Source organism: Entelurus aequoreus, linkage group LG25 (genome assembly GCF_033978785.1).
Source record: "Entelurus aequoreus isolate RoL-2023_Sb linkage group LG25, RoL_Eaeq_v1.1, whole genome shotgun sequence".
In the NCBI taxonomy this organism is placed as follows: Eukaryota; Metazoa; Chordata; class Actinopteri; order Syngnathiformes; family Syngnathidae; genus Entelurus; species Entelurus aequoreus.
Genome location: NC_084755.1, coordinates 935,769 through 954,388, shown reverse-complemented (window position 1 = coordinate 954,388; position 18,620 = coordinate 935,769). Strand labels below are relative to the sequence as shown.

At 32.8% G+C, this 18,620-nt stretch overlaps 1 protein-coding gene across 2 annotated transcripts in view; it reads left to right on the top strand.

Annotated features, from left to right (window-relative positions):
• Positions 1-18,620, top strand: part of LOC133642567 (protein kinase C alpha type-like) — a 49,033-nt gene that overhangs the window by 11,210 nt on the left and 19,203 nt on the right. For both annotated transcript variants that reach the window (XR_009824532.1, XM_062036835.1), the window contains exons 3-7: positions 5,880-5,973; positions 14,702-14,842; positions 14,919-15,092; positions 15,161-15,252; positions 15,315-15,377. Coding sequence is in view for 1 of the 2 variants with exons in the window: in XM_062036835.1 (XP_061892819.1) it covers positions 5,880-5,973; positions 14,702-14,842; positions 14,919-15,092; positions 15,161-15,252; positions 15,315-15,377 (564 nt within the window). In the remaining variant the exon portion in view is untranslated. The remainder of the gene's footprint in view (positions 1-5,879; positions 5,974-14,701; positions 14,843-14,918; positions 15,093-15,160; positions 15,253-15,314; positions 15,378-18,620) is intronic.

Genomic DNA, 18,620 nt, shown 5'->3' with positions numbered 1-18,620 from the left:
ATTAATAATAACATAGAGTTAAAGGTAAATTGAGCAAATTGGCTATTTCTGGCAATTTATTTAAGTGTATATCAAACTGGTAGCCCTTCGCATTAATCACTACCCAAGAAGTAGCTCTTGGTTTCAAAAAGGTTGGTGACCCCTGGTATAGAACAACGTCGATAAAGTTCGCAACTTTTGGTTGCTGATTAAAAAAAAAAACCTTGCCCCTACCGGAAGTAGCGTGACGTAGTCGGTTGTTCACTCCCTCATATTTTCCTATTGTTTTCAACACAGCTAGAGCTATTCGGACCGTGAAAGTGACGATTACCCCATTAATTTGAGCGAGGATGAAAGATTCGTGGATGAGGAACGTTAGAGTGACGGACTAGAATGCTGTGAAATACATGTTTTTTTTTCGCTCTGACCGTAACTTAGGTACAAGATGGCTCATTGGATTCCACACTCTCTCCTTTTTCTATTGTGGATCACGGATTTGTATTTTAAACCACCTCGGATACTATATCCTCTTGAAAATGAGAGTCGAGAACGCGAAATGGACATTTAAAGTGACTTTTATCTCCACGACAATACATCGACGAAGCTCTTTAGCATCTTTAGCATGAGCTAACGTGATAGCATCTGTCTCAAATGCAGATAGAAACAAAAGAAATAAACCCCTGATCCATTCTATGTGTCATACTTGATCATTTTGGGATATTGCCATATTTTTCCTTAAAGGATTTAGTATAGAACAACGTCGATAAAGTTCGCAACTTTTGGTCTCTGATAAAAAAACAAAACCTTGCCCCTACCGGAAGTAGCGTGACGTTGTCAGTTGTTCACTCCCTCATATTTTCCTATTGTTTTCAACACAGCTAGAGCTATTCGGACCGTGAAAGTGACGATTACCCCATTAATTTGAGTGAGGATGAAAGATTCGTGGATGAGGAACGTTAGTGACGGACTGGAATGCAGTGAAATACTTTTTTTTTTTCGCTCTGACCGTAACTTAGGTACAAGCTGGCTCATTGGATTCCACACTCTCTCCTTTTTCTATTGTGGATCACGGATTTGTATTTTAAACCACCTTGTATACTATATCCTCTTGAAAATGAGTCGAGAATGCGAAATGGACATTTAAAGTGACTTTTATCTCCACGACAATACATCGACGAAGCTCTTTAGCATCTTTAGCATGAGCTAACGTGATAGCATCTGTCTCAAATGCAGATAGAAACAAAATAAATAAACCCCTGACTGGAAGGATAGACAGAATATCGACAATACTATTAACTACACGGTTAATAGATCTCAGCCTGGCAAAGCTTAACAATGCTGTTGCTAACGACGCTAAGGCTAACTTAGCAACCGGAGCTCACAGAGCTATGATAAAAACATTAGCGCTCCACCTACGCCAGCCAGCCCTCATCTGCTTTGCTCAGCAACACCCGTGCTCACCTGCGTTCCAGCGATTGACGGCGCGACGAAGGACTTCACCCGATCATCCGTGCGGTGGGTCTGCTAGCATCGGCTAGGCGTCTGCTAGCATCGGCTAGGCGTCTGCTACAGTGTTGCTACAGCCACCTACAACGTTTTTCTTTGCAGCCTCCATTGTTCATTAAACAAATTGCAACAGATTCACCAACACAGATGTCCAGAATACTGTGGAATTATGAAATGAAAACAGAGCTTTTTTGTATTGTATTCAATGGGGGAGCCATACCTCTGTTCCTCGGGCTACGTCACACGCATACGTCATCCTTCGAAGGCTTTTTCAACCGGAAGTGTGGCGGGAAATTTAAAATGTCACTTTATAAGTTAACCCGGTCGTATTGGCATGTGTTGCAATGTTAAGATTTCATCATTGATATATAAACTATCAGACTGTGTGGTCGCTAGTAGTGGCTTTCAGTAGGCCTTTAACAATTCACAGAAAAGGTCAGTTCAAAAAGAGTTCGTAAAAGAGTTCAAAAAGAGTTCATAAAATAGTTCAAAGAGAGTTCGTAAAATACTCCAAAAAGAGTTTGTCTGGAAATTGGGCAGATCCTGTCATCTCTCCGCTCTGAAGTCTTTGGGTTAGAACAACTTGCTTCTGTTGATTACCATACATGAGAGAAAACCTAAAACTCTTCATGTGGCTTTCCCCCTTACCCAGTGGAGTTTTACCAGCCTTCTTCTTGGTAGCTTTCAAAGACAGCTTTTGTCTTCTTGCTAGGAACTCATTTCAACACAAAGTTTTTTGTGATAACTTACAATTATTCTAACACTTTATTTATCCCACAATGGGGGAATTTTTTGTGTGCAGTGCATATATACACTACCGTTCAAAAGTTTGGGGTCACCCAAACAATTTTGTGGAATAGCCTTCATTTCTAAGAACAAGAATAGACTGTCGAGTTTCAGATGAAAGTTCTCTTTTTCTGGCCATTTTGAGCGCTTAATTGACCCCACAAATGTGATGCTCCAGAAACTCAATCTGCTCAAAGGAAGGTCAGTTTTGTAGCTTCTGTAACGAGCTAAAGTGTTTTCAGATGTGTGCACATGATTGCACAAGGGTTTTCTAATCATCAATTAGCCTTCTGAGCCAATGAGCAAACACATTGTACCATTAGAACACTGGAGTGATAGTTGCTGGAAATGGGCCTCTCTACACCGTTGTAGATATTGCACCAAAAAGCAGACATTTGCAGCTAGAATAGTCATTTACCACATTAGCAATGTATAGAGTGTATTTCTTTCAAGTTAAGACTAGTTTAAAGTTATCTTCATTGAAAAGTACAGTGCTTTTCCTTCAAAAATAAGGACATTTCAATGTGACCCCAAACTTTTGAACGGTAGTGTACATACAGATAAAAAGTAGAACGTGATAAAAAAAAAAAAAATAATAATATAAATTAGTTATAAAAATAATAACACCATGCACATATTGCAAACTAAATGATTGTATCATACAAATGATACAACTAAAACATTATCGTGACACCTATATTGTGCACTGAGCAAACATTTTACACACCAAGAAAAAAAGGAGTAGTTACAGTAGTTACATTGGTGTGTGGGTAGAAATGAGCTCCATCCTGCACTGTGGACAATGACCCCAAACACACGTCAAAAGTGGTAAAGGAATGGCTAAATCAGGCTAGAACGAAAGTTTTAGAATGGCCTTCCCAAAGTCCGGACTTAAACGTGTGGACAATGCTGAAGAAACAAGTCCATGTCAGAAAACCAACACATTTAGCTGAACTGCACCAATTTTGTCAAGAGTATTGGTCAAACATTCCAGCAGAAGCTTGTGGATGGCTACCAAAAGTGCCTTATTGCAGGTAAACTTGCCAAGGGACATGTAAGCAAATATTAACATTGCTGTATGTATACTTTTGACCCTCACATTTTCAGTAGACCCATAATAAATTCATAAAAGAAGTAAACTTCATGAATGTTTTTTTGTGACCAACAAGTATGTGCTCCAATCACTACATCACAACATAGTAAGAGTTGTAGAAATGATTGGAAACTCAAGACAGCCATGACATGATGTTCTTTACAAGTGTATGTAAACTTTTGACCACGACTGTAGATGCTGTCTAGTGGGCAGCCTAAGAAGGAGTCAGCATTAACCTGATCACTAATCATATACTGTCAGGACGCAGGGTTTTTCCCAGCTAACTGCGAGATTTGTTCTCCCGGGATGCAATCGGACTATACCGGACAAGGCTTGAAGGTAGGAACATGATTTAATCTTGACTTTCAAAGAGGGACAAACAAAAGGCGTTCAAGGCGAAGGCACAACTAAGCGAAGGAAACAAAAACTAACACTTAGCGTGAACTATGGACATGAAACAAAAGCTCGCGAACTGTGGCATGAATAAACAAAAGTTACTTGGCAAGGCATGGAACTATCATGTCGCCAGGCAGACTAACTGACAAAGACAGGCTTACCGTAATTTCCGGACTATAAGCCGCACCAGCTAAATTTAGGGGAAAATACAGATTGCTCCATATATAAGCCGCACCCGACTATAAGCCGCAGGGTTTTGATGTGTAATTAGCGTAGTATATAGGGGTTCCTGCTACCACGGAGGGGATTGTCGGGACAGAGATGACTGTTTGGGAACGCAAAGCGTCCCGTTTATTACCAATAAATCTTTCAATCAAACTTTCACATCTTTGACATGGCGAACAGCATTCGTGCAGAGTACAAATAATACAACGGTGCAAAGTAATACAAAGTGCTCGCCTGTACGTTATCAAAATAACCAGCCTGCCGGTATATGAAAAGTCAGTCTTTAATCATTGTGTCATCGTCTTCCTCCTGCGTACTAAAACCACCGAAATCCTCTTTGTCGGTGTCGGAGAAGAACAGGCCGTAAATAAGCCGCACCCTTGTATAAGCCGCAGGGACCAGAACGAGGGGAAAAAGTAGCGGCTTATAGTCCGGAAATTACGGTAAAAAATAATCTCATGATTAGCGACAGGTGTGATCCGAACAAATTAGGCAGGTGAAATTAATGAGTCGCCATGGTGACAAAACAAAGAAGAGAGTGCAAACAGGAACTATGGAGTCCAAAAATAACAGAACATAACTAAGCAAAACATGATCCGGACCACGGATCATGACAATATACCAAGCATAGCCATTCACGGATAAGCTTGAGTAACTAAATTCATTTTGTGATTAATCTATATGTCTATAAATGATTAATGTGATCCTTTTTTGTGATTAATCACATGAGTTAACTTATTTTTATAGCCCAGGGGCCGTACTTATCAAGCTTCTTAGAATTCCTCCTAAGAAGTCTGCTAAGAGTTGACTTAAGAGTAAATAAATTCTTCGCTGAAAGCTGCACTTAAAAGTTAGTTACCAAGCGTCTTACTCACACTTTCAGCGAAGTGTAGGACTGAATCTTAAGTGTCACACTCAGAGCTGAATTACGACATTACTATGTGCCAAAAACGGAATTTTAGGTGACGTCATTTTGTGTCCATAGAAATGACCAATCACGGAAGGGAATCCGTTGTCTAAGAATAAAGAAATATCTTGGAAATATTTAAGTGGACAATGGGAGTGTATATTTTGACAATAAACTACAAAATAATACAAAACAAACTAGTCCCCGCCGGCACTCACGCTACCGCTCCCTCTCTTCTCTCGCCCACACACTCACTGACGTCACTCACCTCACGGCCACACACATACGCTACTGTCATAACATTTTCTTTCCAATTCATTAATTAGGCAACTCATTTGAAACTGGTGTGGGTGGCTCTATATATACTAGCCCACTGCAGACACATGCAGAAATCAACAAGGAATCGAAAAGTATTAAATCTGTGACAAAAATAATATCCGCTCTGTCTAAACGATACCGTTTGATCAGCTGCTCGTCATCAAAAAAAAACAACATTGTTTCGTTCCCTGAACGTTCGCGCACGTCTCTCTCGCCTCAGTGCCATCCCCTGCTGGCAACTCCTAACCACTTAAGACACCTCTGAAGGTCTCTTAAATATCGTGGAGAGTAGGAGTGATTCTTAGACTTAAGAACGTTGATAAAAAGCTTTTATTTTTAAGTTTGAGAGCAGGACTAAATTTCGCAAATTCTCAGGACTTAAGTGTAAAATGGCACTCTGAGAAGCTTGATAAGTACGGCCCCAGATGTATAACACCATGGAGTAGGTGCCATACAAAATCATGTGTTTGTCAGGTTTACATTAGAAGATGCATCATTTTATACAAAATAAAATGCTTGATAAATACAAAATGAACAGCAAGACAACCAGAATAAAATCAAATGAATTGTGATTTAGATCAAAAATGCATTAAAAATTGAGGAAATAAAAATAGAAAACAATTTAAAGATTTTAGCTTGATTTGGTGTGATTGTGTCTTTTCTTCTCAGGTACAAATTGCTGAACCAAGAAGAGGGCGAGTACTACAACGTGCCCATCCCAGAGGTGGACGACATCGACCTGGAGCTCCGGCAGAAGTTTGAGGTTAGGAGAGCAACATAATTGTTCACTCAGACTTGGACAAACTTACACCAACACCTGCATCTAATGGAGTGAGATTCAAAACAAGAGCTGGATCAAATAATGTCATATTCTCTAATGTTTGTGGCCAGCAAGTGTGTCTAAATCAGGGGTCAGCAACCTTTTTGAAAGCAAGAGCTACTTCTTGGGTAGTGATTAATGCGAAGGGCTACCAGTTTGATACACACTTAAATAAATTGCCAGAAATAGCCAATTTGCTCAATTTACCTTTAACTCTATGTTATTATTAATAATTAATGATATTTACACTTAATTGAATGGTTTAAAAGAGGAGAAAACACGAAAAAAATGACAATTAAATTTTGAAACATAGTTTATTATCAATTTCGACTCTTTAAAATTCAAAATTCAACCGAAAAAAACAAGAGAAAAACTAGCTAATTCGAATCTTTTTGAAAAAATTAAAAAAAACAATTTATGGAACATCATTAGTAATTTTTCCTGATTAAGATTAATTTTAGAATTTTGATGACATGTTTTAAATAGGTTAAAATCCAATCCGCACTTTGTTAGAATATATAACAAATTGGACCAAGCTATATTTCTAACAAAGACAAATCATTATTTCTTCTAGATTTTCCAGAACAAAAATTTTAAAAGAAATTCAAAGGACTTTGAAATAAGATTTAAATTTGATTCTACAGATTTTCTAGATTTGCCAGAATAATTTTTTTGAATTTTAATCATAATAAGTTTGAAGAAATATTTCACAAATATTCTTCGTCGAAAAAACAGAAGCTAAAATGAAGAATTAAATTCAAATGTATTTATTATTCTTTACAATAAAAAAAATAAATGTACTTGAACATTGATTTAAATTGTCAGGAAGAGAAGAGGAAGGAATTTAAAAGGTAAAAAGGTATATGTGTTTAAAAATCCTAAAATCATTTTTAAGGTTGTATTTTTTTCTCTAAAATTGTCTTTCTGAAAGTTATAAGAAGCAAAGTAAAAAAATTAATGAATTAATTTAAACAAGTGAAGACCAAGTCTTTAAAATATTTTCTTGGATTTTCAAATTCTATTTGAGTTTTGTCTCTCTTAGAATTAAAAATGTCGGGCAAAGCGAGACCAGCTTGCTAGTAAATAAATAGAATTTAAAAAATAGAGGCAGCTCACTGGTAAGTGCTGCTATTTGAGCTATTTTTAGAACAGGCCAGCGGGCTACTCATCTGGTCCTTACGGGCTACCTGGTGCCCGCGGGCACCGCGTTGGTGACCCCTGGTCTAAAGTGTGGCTGTTCATTTCTAGAAACACAGTTAAACAAGAAACAAACAACATCAATAACAGAGAAGCACTAAAAATAACATCTATATGGTTAGTCACTTATAACAAAAAGCTGACATCCACCTTTGATATAACTTCATGTCTACATTGCATTAGTCTTAAGAAAATGATCAAAATGGTGTCATAACGGGGGGGTTTTCGCAACTTACTGCGAGGATTGTTCTCCCGGGATGCAATCGGACTTCTCCGGACAAAGGTAGCAGGTAGGAACATATTTATTATTAATGTGAGTCAAGGCAGGTACTTTTGGCAATATAGTGTACTTGAAAGTGCATCAAGGAAGGCGTGTGTGAGCACTGTTATTATTAAAGCCATCTTCATGTTTGCAGCGAGGCGCTTTAATAGAAGAGTGTAAATGTTAACGTCCCCAAACACAGCCTGGTGTTGTTTTTAATCATCGCTTTCTCCCACATATGATGCTCAGCCTCCAAGGCTCGCACCTTCAAACAACCGCGCGGTTGCCCTGGAAACTAGAGTGAGACGCAGTCAAATATGACAAAACCTGCCTTCGGACTCTCAGTCGCCAGCGGCAGTGACGACAAAGTGCACGATGTCAACTCAACCCTGAACTTAGTCAACTCACGAGCGAGTCTCTTTTCTCCTCCGTAGGCCTGCCAATTAAGTATCCACTATCTCAAGGTAGCTCTTCTGCTCGCTCTGCCATTTGTTGTCTTTATTTCTCACGCTGGCGCCGCACACACTCACTACTCGGGATTGTTTGTCCACAAAGAACGTGATTCACTTCGCTGACACACTGACTGGATGCGCTTCAATGTCTGCAACTCACAAACAATCGCCCACGCACTTTTCATCAGCATGAATCGCAACAACTCGCACATGAATAACACAACATTTGTTGTTACGTAACAGAATGAGCGTGTATATTTCCCTACCAATATTTGGGTAATCACTGAAAGAACAATTTTAATTATTATTGTACATTTTGCTATCATAATGTTATTATTTGATATATTCATCTATTGGGACATTTAAATAACCTCAATTTAAAATGATTTTTAATTATAATTTGTTTATTGTTTTATTATTTTGTAATATATTTTTACTCAAACGATTAGGTGTTTGTTTGCGTATGTTTTGATAATTTAAATATGTTATTTTATTTTTACTCTTAGCATTTTAATCCTATTTAATTTGTTAACTTTATTTCTAATTTTGTTGTCTTATATTTTCCATCCTAGTTCATTTGTATAATTTTATTTTACAAAATTATTTTTATTGATATTTACTATTTTTATTTTTAAATTTTTTTGTAATATATTTTTACTCAAACGGTTAGGTGTTTTACTGTAAATGCGTATGTTTTACTAATATTTAAATATGTTATTTTATTTTTACTCTTAGCATTTTAATCCTATTTAATTTGGTAACTTTATTTCTAATAATGTTGTATTTTACATCATATTTTCATTTGATTTTTTTTTTTTTAGAAAATTATTTTTATTGATATTTACTTTGTTTATTTTTTTATTATTTTGTAATATATTTTTACTGAAACGGTTAGGTGTTTAACTGTAAATGTGTATGTTTTAATAATATTTAAATATGCTATTTTATTTTTACACTTAGCATTTTAATCCTATTTAATTTGGTAACTTTATTTCTATTTATGTTGTATTATATTTTCCATCATATTTCATTTGATTATTTTATTTTACAAAATCATTTTTATTGATATTTAATTTGTTTATTTTTGAATTATTTTGTAATACATTTTTACTCAAACGGTTAGGTGTTTTACTGTAAATGCGTATGTTTTAATATTTAAATATGTTATTTTATTTTTACTCTTAGCATTTTAATCCTATTTAATTTGTTAACTTTATTTCTAATTTTGTTGTCTTATATTTTCCATCCTAGTTCATTTGTATAAATTTATTTTACAAAATTATTTTTATTGATATTTACTTTGTTTATTTTTTAATTTTTTTGTAATATATTTTTACTGAAACGGTTAGGTGTTTTACTGTAAATGCGTATGTTTTAATAATATTTAAATATGCTAATGTATTTTTACTCTTAGCATTTTAATCCTATTTAATTTGGTAACTTTATTTCTATTTATGTTGTATTATATTTTCCATCATATTTGATTATTTTATTTTTAAAAATCATTGTTATTGATATTTAATTTGTTTATTTTTTACTTATTTTGTAATACATTTTTACTCAAATGGTTAGGTGTTTTACTGTAAATGCATATGTTTTAATAATATTTAAATATGCTATTTTTTTTTATTACTCTCAGCATTTTAATCCTATTTAATTTGGTAACTTTATTTGTAATTATGTTGTCTTATATTTCCCATCATATTTCATTTGATTATTTTATTTTACAAAAATTATTTTTATTGATATTTACTTTGTTTATTTTTTAATTATTTTGTAATATATTTTTACTCAAACGGTTAGGTGTTTTACTGTAAATGCATAAGTTTTAATATTTAAATATGCTTTTTTATTTTTACTATTAGCATTTTAATCCTATTTAATTTGGTAACTTTATTTCTAATTGTTTTATTATATTTTACATCATATTTCATTTGATTATTTTATTTTACAAAATCATTTTTATTGATATTTACTTTGTTTATTTTTTAATTATTTTGTAATGTATTTTTACTCAAATGGTTAGGTGTTATACTGTAAATGCGTATGTTTTAATAATATTTAAATATGCTTTTTTATTTTTACTCTTAGCATTTTAATCCTATTTAATTTGGTTACTTTATTTCTAATTATGTTGTATTATATTTGACATATTTCATTTGATTATTTTATTTTACAATTATTTTATAACATAATTATTGTTTTTACTTGTATGTGTTATTCATTATTATTATTACTAATGAGAACTTCACGTATGAGAACGTCAAAAAAATGGTTTGGATAGTTGCCACGGCAACCCCAGATCAGGGCAATGTTGTTGCTAATATTTTATGTGTGTGCAACGCTTATAAACAGTTACACATTAAAAAAATAATCATATATTTTTTGTTAGTTACGTAACAAGTGTGACAATATTATTGCTTCTTTAATTGAACAAATTAATGAACAATTAATTCCTAACGAATATTGAAATCTTTTCTTATGCAAAAAAAACAATCTGTCTGTATATGTACTAACACTTTGTCTGTGATTGAAACTCCACACATGTATGAACACATGCTCAATCTGTCCACACGGTGGCAGCATGACACATGTATACACTGTGCTGTATTTATGTTGCTTTTATGTGTACAGCAGTTTCAAATGTGTTGAAATCCATGCAAAATACATTTAAAACTTTGTCATTTCCTTTAAAATGCTAAATATTCTGCAAAAACCCTTAGATTTTCTACAGAAAAAAAAAAATTCTTGCAAGTGGCAAAATCCTCTTGTCATTTTGAGGCCGGCAGGGTCTTAATTGTCCTTTTTTCTGTAGTTTTCCAAAGACCTTGAAGCCAGTCATTATGACCGCAGGGGGTGTGCAACATTGGCGCCCCACTGGCTGACCCCCCACCTTTCAAGCAACATGCAGACAGTGGAGAAATTATTTGTATCAGCGGGGTGGCAAACATACTACTGTACTAGAACTGACTACTGTACTAGAACTGAACACATCATTTGGAATAACTTGTTGGAACTGGAATTCATGCTGACATCTCCGTCCAATTGTATCTTTTTGTCTTGTGAATATAATGATAATTATTGGGTCCTATAAGACAGTGATTTTCAACCTTTTTTAAGCCGCGGCACACTTTTTACATTTACAAAATCCTGCGGCACACCACCAACCAAAATGACACAAAATGACACTCTAACACAGTATATAATACATGTAGTTAATAATATAGTTTTCTAAATGTATTTATACTCACTACTATTACAATGGCTTTACAAGCTCGCAGTATTAATGTTTCTGCCACAGTGTGGGACTTTTTTGATTTAGCTACGAGTTCAACAACAAGGTAGCAAGCTTTGAGGGCTCTCTTGTTTACCTTTGTGGTTTTTCTCAGAAAAGTTGCCTGTTTCTCATTGTTTGTACGTAAGCGTACAAAATAGTCCATCGGGGTGTTTTGTTTGGAGATGGCGTTTAAGCTTGCTTGGCACCTTGGCGCTATTGGATAGCTTCTCACCACACACCAAGCACTGCGGAGTCGGTGCTCTCGCATCCCCGGTGAAAGTCAATCCAAATGAAAGATAGCTTTCGCTTTATTGCCTCGAGCTCACCGTCTTTTTTTATTTTGTAGACCACTCATACTAGAGCCTTCATCTGGGTCAGAATTTTGTCCAGGACCCTGTTCGCCATTTGCATTTTCCCTTCTCAAAAACTTCTCCATCACTGTCACTTGCTCGCCTCCTTTTGCTGCGATCCCAAACTGTCACTATCACGTGATGCGCAGCGCTAACTCGATTGTCTTTACAGGTATTTATCGCCCTCTGCTGCCACCTACTGAAATAGATGAGTATTATATTATCTGCCGCACTTTATTATAGCACGGACACCCGACAATGGTTAATTAGGAGATATTAAATAATTTCTCACGGCACACCTGACGATCTCTAGTGTGCCGCGGCACACTGGTTGAAAATGACTGCTATAAGATATGACATGTTTAAAGTTAAAGTTAAAGTACCAATGACAGTCACACATATCTCTTATGTGTGTCTGCCATCTACTGGTCACACTTATCATTACACCGTGTACCAAATAAAATCGCTTCGAGGTCGGGAGGCACAACCAGAATTATTCCGCACATTAGGCGCACCGGGTTATAAGGCGCCGATGTTCCATCTAATTGTTCATGTGTCTGAGCAAACACAAAAACTCCCTGAGCAATCAGTGGAGCATATTATTGGTAACCAATCTCTTATAATAACACTCAAATGAGAGGAGTCATTTTCATGACATTATTCAGTAATATTAGTGATTTGGCCCACTTGTAATGAAAATAAGAGAAATCTTGTTTTTCCTAAGCTATGGATTAGTATTGTACAATATGTCTGGGTGGTGGTCCTGCTTTGGAAATCATTTGTACCCCTTTCAGAGATCACATTTAGTTCCCCCTTAAACATCCTCATGTTGCACAATGAAATGTAAGCATAGGATGAAGTGCATTCCTGTAACTTTCTCTAGTAACAGCATTCCATGATTAATATCAATAAATTAACATTAATAATAAATGACAGTAGAATAAGCACACGTATGACTGAGGAGTCATAGTGTAACTTTGTGTGGTGTTTGAGTTGTCCGACTTTTTGTGTGGCCATAAACGCACCAGTGGTTTAGCGGTATGCGTGTTGGTGACAGATGACAAGTTGGTTTTGGCCTGGTTTGTACGGCAGAAAATGACTAGTTTTTCGCGATATAAGTTTTTTACTCATGTTTTTGGTGTGGTTATGGCCGAATATAAACAGTTTTGCTCAATAAAGTGATCGATATATTTCCTGTCCTCGAAGCATCTCGATAGACGTTACAATAATTGAACGGTGTTGACGAACACCGTTAGGGCCGCTTGTTGTCACTGTCACTCAGAGTTGCATTGCAAAATTACACGGAATAATTTTGTTTATTTTGTTTAGAATTCAGATGGGATTTGATTTGGTGCGCGGCATATATTTGCTGTGCGCAGAGGACGCTTGAGCAGTGCGCAATTGCGCAGGCGCGCACCTTAGAGGGAACGTTGTAAGGCGCACTGTCAATTTTTGAGAAAATTAAAGGATTTTAAGTGCGCCTTATATACGGTATATAACGGATATTTTTGGCTAATATAATTAATTATAATTATAATATATAATATAATTATAATATTATAAAATAATATATAATATAATTATTATAATATAATATAATTATAATTATATGTGAGTGTGAATGTTGTCTGTCTATCTGTGTTGGCCCTGCGATGAGGTGGCGACTTGTCCAGGGTGTACACCGCCTTCCGCCCGATTGTAGCTGAGATAGGCTCCAGCGACCCCGAAGGGAATAAGCGGTAGAAAATGGATGGATGGGATGGATGGATAGTTATGTATATATATATATATATATATATATATATATATATATATATATATATATATATATATATATATATATATATATATATATATATATATATATATATATATATAACCATCCATCCATTTTCTACCGCTTGTCCCTTTTGGGGTCGAGGGGGGTTATATATATATATATATATATATATATATATATATGTATATATATATATATATATATATATATATATATATATATATATATATATATATATATATATATATATATATATATATATATATATATGTATGTATATATATATATGTATGTATATATATATATATATATGTATATATATGTATATATATATATATATATGTATGTATGTATGTATGTATATATATATATATATATATATGTATATATATATATATATGTATGTATGTATGTATATATATATATATATGTATATATATATATATATATATATATTATTATAATCATATTATTATTTATTATATACAAAAATTATTAATTATAATATTATAATATAATTATAATTATATATATATATAATTATAATTATATATATATATAATTATAATTATATATATATATAATTATAATTAATAATAATGAAAGGATTTTAAGTGCGCCTTGTATACAGTATATAACAGATATTTTTGGCTAATATAATTAATTATAATTATAATATAATATAATTATAATATTATAATATAATTATAATTATATATATGTATATATATATATAATTATAATCATATTATTATTTATTAATTATAATATATAATATATTAAAAAATTATTAATTATAATATATAGTATAATTATAATATAATTATATATATATAATTATAATTATAAGTAATAATAATGAAAGGATTTTAAGTGCGCCTTATATACGGTATATAACAGATATTTTTGGCTAATATAATTAATTATAATTATAATATAATTATAATATAATATAATTATAATATTATAATATAATTATAATTATATATATATATATATATAATTTTATATATATATATATATATATAATTATAATCATATTATTATTTATTAATTATAATATATAATATATTAAAAAATTATTAATTATAATATATAGTATAATTATAATATAATTATATATATATAATTATAATTATAATTAATAATAATGAAAGGATTTTAAGTGCGCCTTATACACGGTATACAACAGATATTTTTGGCTAAAAGGATATTTGCTAACCAAACATTAGCATAGCATGTCGGCCATGTTTTTGGCGTTCCAGTTCTTTATGTTGGTGCAGTTTCCTACTAATTTCTCACATTTACTTGGAGGTTTTTCCAAATAGGATGAACTATTATGTGTCTCTTTAGAAAGCCAAGCTCGGCCACGGGAAGAAAGTCATCACGCCGTCGGACCACCGCCGCTTCAGCCTCCCTTCGGGAAACGGCGAGCGTATCCGCCTGAGCGACTTCAACTTCCTGGCCCTGCTGGGGAAAGGCAGCTTCGGCAAGGTGGGCCTCGTGCACTCGCGCGCTCCACGCCGCCCCCACGCCTGACCTTTAACCCGCAGCCCCTCCCCTCCCGCAGGTGATGCTGGCGGAGATGAAGTCGACGGAGGAGTTGTACGCCATCAAGATCCTGAAGAAGGACGTGGTGATCCAGGACGACGACGTGGAGTGCACCATGGTGGAGAAGCGGGTGTTGGCGCAGAGGGACAAGCCACCGTTTCTCACCCAGCTGCACTCGTGCTTCCAGACCGTGGTGCGTGCGCAGGCTCCGCCCACTCCCCCACCCCGGGCGCACACTAAAACGACTCTAACTGCGTTTAGGACCGCCTCTACTTTGTGATGGAGTACATCAATGGAGGCGACCTCATGTATCACATCCAGCGGATGGGAAAGTTCAAGGAGCCGCAAGCAGTGTAGGTTTTTGTTTCTCTTTCGCTTTGGGACTTTTTTTTATTCATTCTCACTTTTTTTACAGCTTTTACGCCGCCGAGATCGCAGCCGGTCTCTTTTTCCTGCACCGGAAGGGAATTATCTACAGGTGGGTCACTGCTCTCACACTTCCAGTTTGGTAAAATAAAAAAAAAGGTCATGTAAGGATTTTATTGTGTAAAGTCGTGGTCAAAAGTTTACGTACACTTGTAAAGAACCCAGCACCCCTGAGAGGGACATAATAATATATATATATATATATATATATATATATATATATATATATATATATATATATATATATATATATATATATATATATATATATATATATATATATATATATATATATATATATATATATCCATGCTCTACCGCTTTTGTGACCTTTTTCTTGTGAAATTCCAACTCATTTTTCACAACAATTTTTTTTATATTTGCATAGTATGTATATGTTATTAATGTTGTAAATACACATCTTTATATATCTAGAGACTAAATCAACAGTTAAAATACTTTAGTTTTGCCCATATTGCTGGAAAACAACATATCCTGTAGCATATAAAGACAGTTTTCTTATAAAATTGTGACTTATTTCGAGTAAAATGACGACTCTTTTCATAAAATTGCCAAGATGTTAAGCTTTTCTTGTAAAATTGCGACTGTTATTGAGTAAAATTCCAACTTTTATCATAATATTGCACAAAATGTTCAGTTTTTCTTGTAACATTTTGACTTGCGTTGAGTAAAATGAGGACTTTTATTATAGTACTGCCAAAATTCTAAGTTTTTCTTGTGAAATTGTGACCTTTTTCTTGTGAAATTCCAACTCATTTTTCACAACAAGGTTTTTTTATATTTGCATAGTATGTATATATTATTGATTATTATCATCATTTTGCCGAGCAAAATTCCGATTATTATTATAATGCCAACATTTTTAAGTTTTCTTATAAAATTGTGACGTATTTCAAGTAAAATTACAACTCTTTCCTTAAAATAGCCAACATTTTAAGCTTTTCTTGTAAAATTGCAAATGTTAAGTAAAATTCCAACTTTTATCATAATATTGCACAAATGTTCAGTTTTTCTTGTAAAAGTTTGACTTGCGTTGAGTAAAATGATGACTTTTATTATAATACTGCCAAAATTCTAAGTGTTTCTTGTGAAATTGTGACCTTTTTCTTGTGAAATTCCAACTCATTTTTCACAAGCTTTTTTTATGTTTGCATAGTATGTATATATTGTTAATTATTATCATAATTTTGCCGAGCAAAATTCTGATTATTATTATAATATTGCCAACATTTTTAAGTTTTCTTATAAAATGGTGACTTTTGTCGAGTAAAACTACGACTATTTTCATAAAATTGCCAAAATGTTTTTCTTCTTTTCTTTTTCTTGTCAAATTTGGACTCGCGTTGAGTAAAATGACGACTTTTATTATAATATTGCCACAATTTTAAGTTTTTCTTGTGAAATTGTGACCTTTTTCTTGTGAAATTCCAACTAATTTTTCACAACAATCTTTTTTTATATTTGCATAGTATGTATATATTATTCATGTTGTAAATACACATCTTTATATATCTAGAAAGTAAATCAACTGTTAAAATACTTTAGTTTTGCCAATATTGCTCAAAGAGAACAAATCCTGTAGCATATAAAGACAGTTTTCTTATAAAACTCTGACTTTTGTCGAGTAAAATTACGACTCTTTTCATAAAATTGCCAAAATGTTAAGCTTTTCTTGTAAAATTGCGGCTGTTATTGAGTAAAATTCCAACTTTTGTCATAACATTGCACAAATGTTCAGTTTTTCTTGTAAAAGTTTGACTTGCAATGAGTAAAATTACTTTTATTATAATACTGCCGAAATTCTAAGTTTTTCTTGTGAAATTGTGACCTTTTTCTTGTGAAATTCCAACAAATTTTTCACAACAAGCTTTTTTTATATTTGCATAGTATGTATATATTTTTAATTATTATCATAATTTTGCCGAGAAAAATTCCGATTATTATAATATTACCAACTTTTTTAAGTTTTCTTATAAAATTGTGACTTATTTAGAGTAAAATGACTCTTTTCATAAAATTGCCAAAATGTTAAGCTTTTCTTGTAAAACGGCGACTGTTATTGAGTAAAATTCCAACTTTTATCATAAAATTGCACAAATGTTCAGTTTTTCTTGTCAAAGTTTGACTTGCGTTGAGTAAAATTACTTTTATTATAATACTGCCGAAATTCTAAGTTTTTCTTGTGAAATTCCAACTAATTTTTCACAACAAGCTTTTTTTATATTTGCATAGTATGTATATATTATTAAATATTATAATTTTGCCGAGCAAAATTCAGATTATTATAATATTGCCAACTTTTTTAAGTTTTCTTCTAAAATTGTGACTTATTTCGAGTTAAATGACGACTCTTTTCATAAAATTGCCAAAATGTTAAGCTTTTCTTGTAAAATTGCGGCTGTTATTGAGTAAAATTCCAACTTTTGTCATAATATTGCACAAATGTTCAATTTTTCTTGTAAAAGTTTGACTTGCAATGAGTAAAATTACTTTTATTATAATACTGCCGAAATTCTAAGTTTTTCTTGTGAAATTGTGACCTTTTTCTTGTGAAATTCCAACTAATTTTTCACAACAAGCTTTTTTTATATTTGCATAGTATGTATATATTTTTAATTATTATCATAATTTTGCCGAGAAAAATTCCTATTATTATAATATTACCAACTTTTTTAAGTTTTCTTATAAAATTGTGACTTATTTAGAGTAAAATGACTCTTTTCATAAAATTGCCAAAATGTTAAGCTTTTCTTGTAAAACGGCGACTGTTATTGAGTAAAATTCCAACTTTTATCATAAAATTGCACAAATATTCAGTTTTTCTTGTCAAAGTTTGACTTGCGTTGAGTAAAATTACTTTTATTATAATACTGCCGAAATTCTAAGTTTTTCTTGTGAAATTCCAACTAATTTTTCACAACAAGCTTTTTTTATATTTGCATAGTATGTATATATTATTAAATATTATAATTTTGCCGAGCAAAATTCAGATTATTATAATATTGCCAACTTTTTTAAGTTTTCTTCTAAAATTGTGACTTATTTCGAGTTAAATGATGACTCTTTTCATAAAATTGCCAAAATGTTAAGCTTTTCTTGTAAAATTGCGACTGTTATTGAGTAAAAGTCCAACTTTTATCATAATATTGCACAAATGTTCAGTTTTTTATTGTAAAAGTTTGACTTGCGTTGAGTAAAATGACGACTTTTATTATAATACTGCCAAAATTATAAGTTTTTCTTGTGAAATTGTGACCTTTTTCTTGTGAAATTC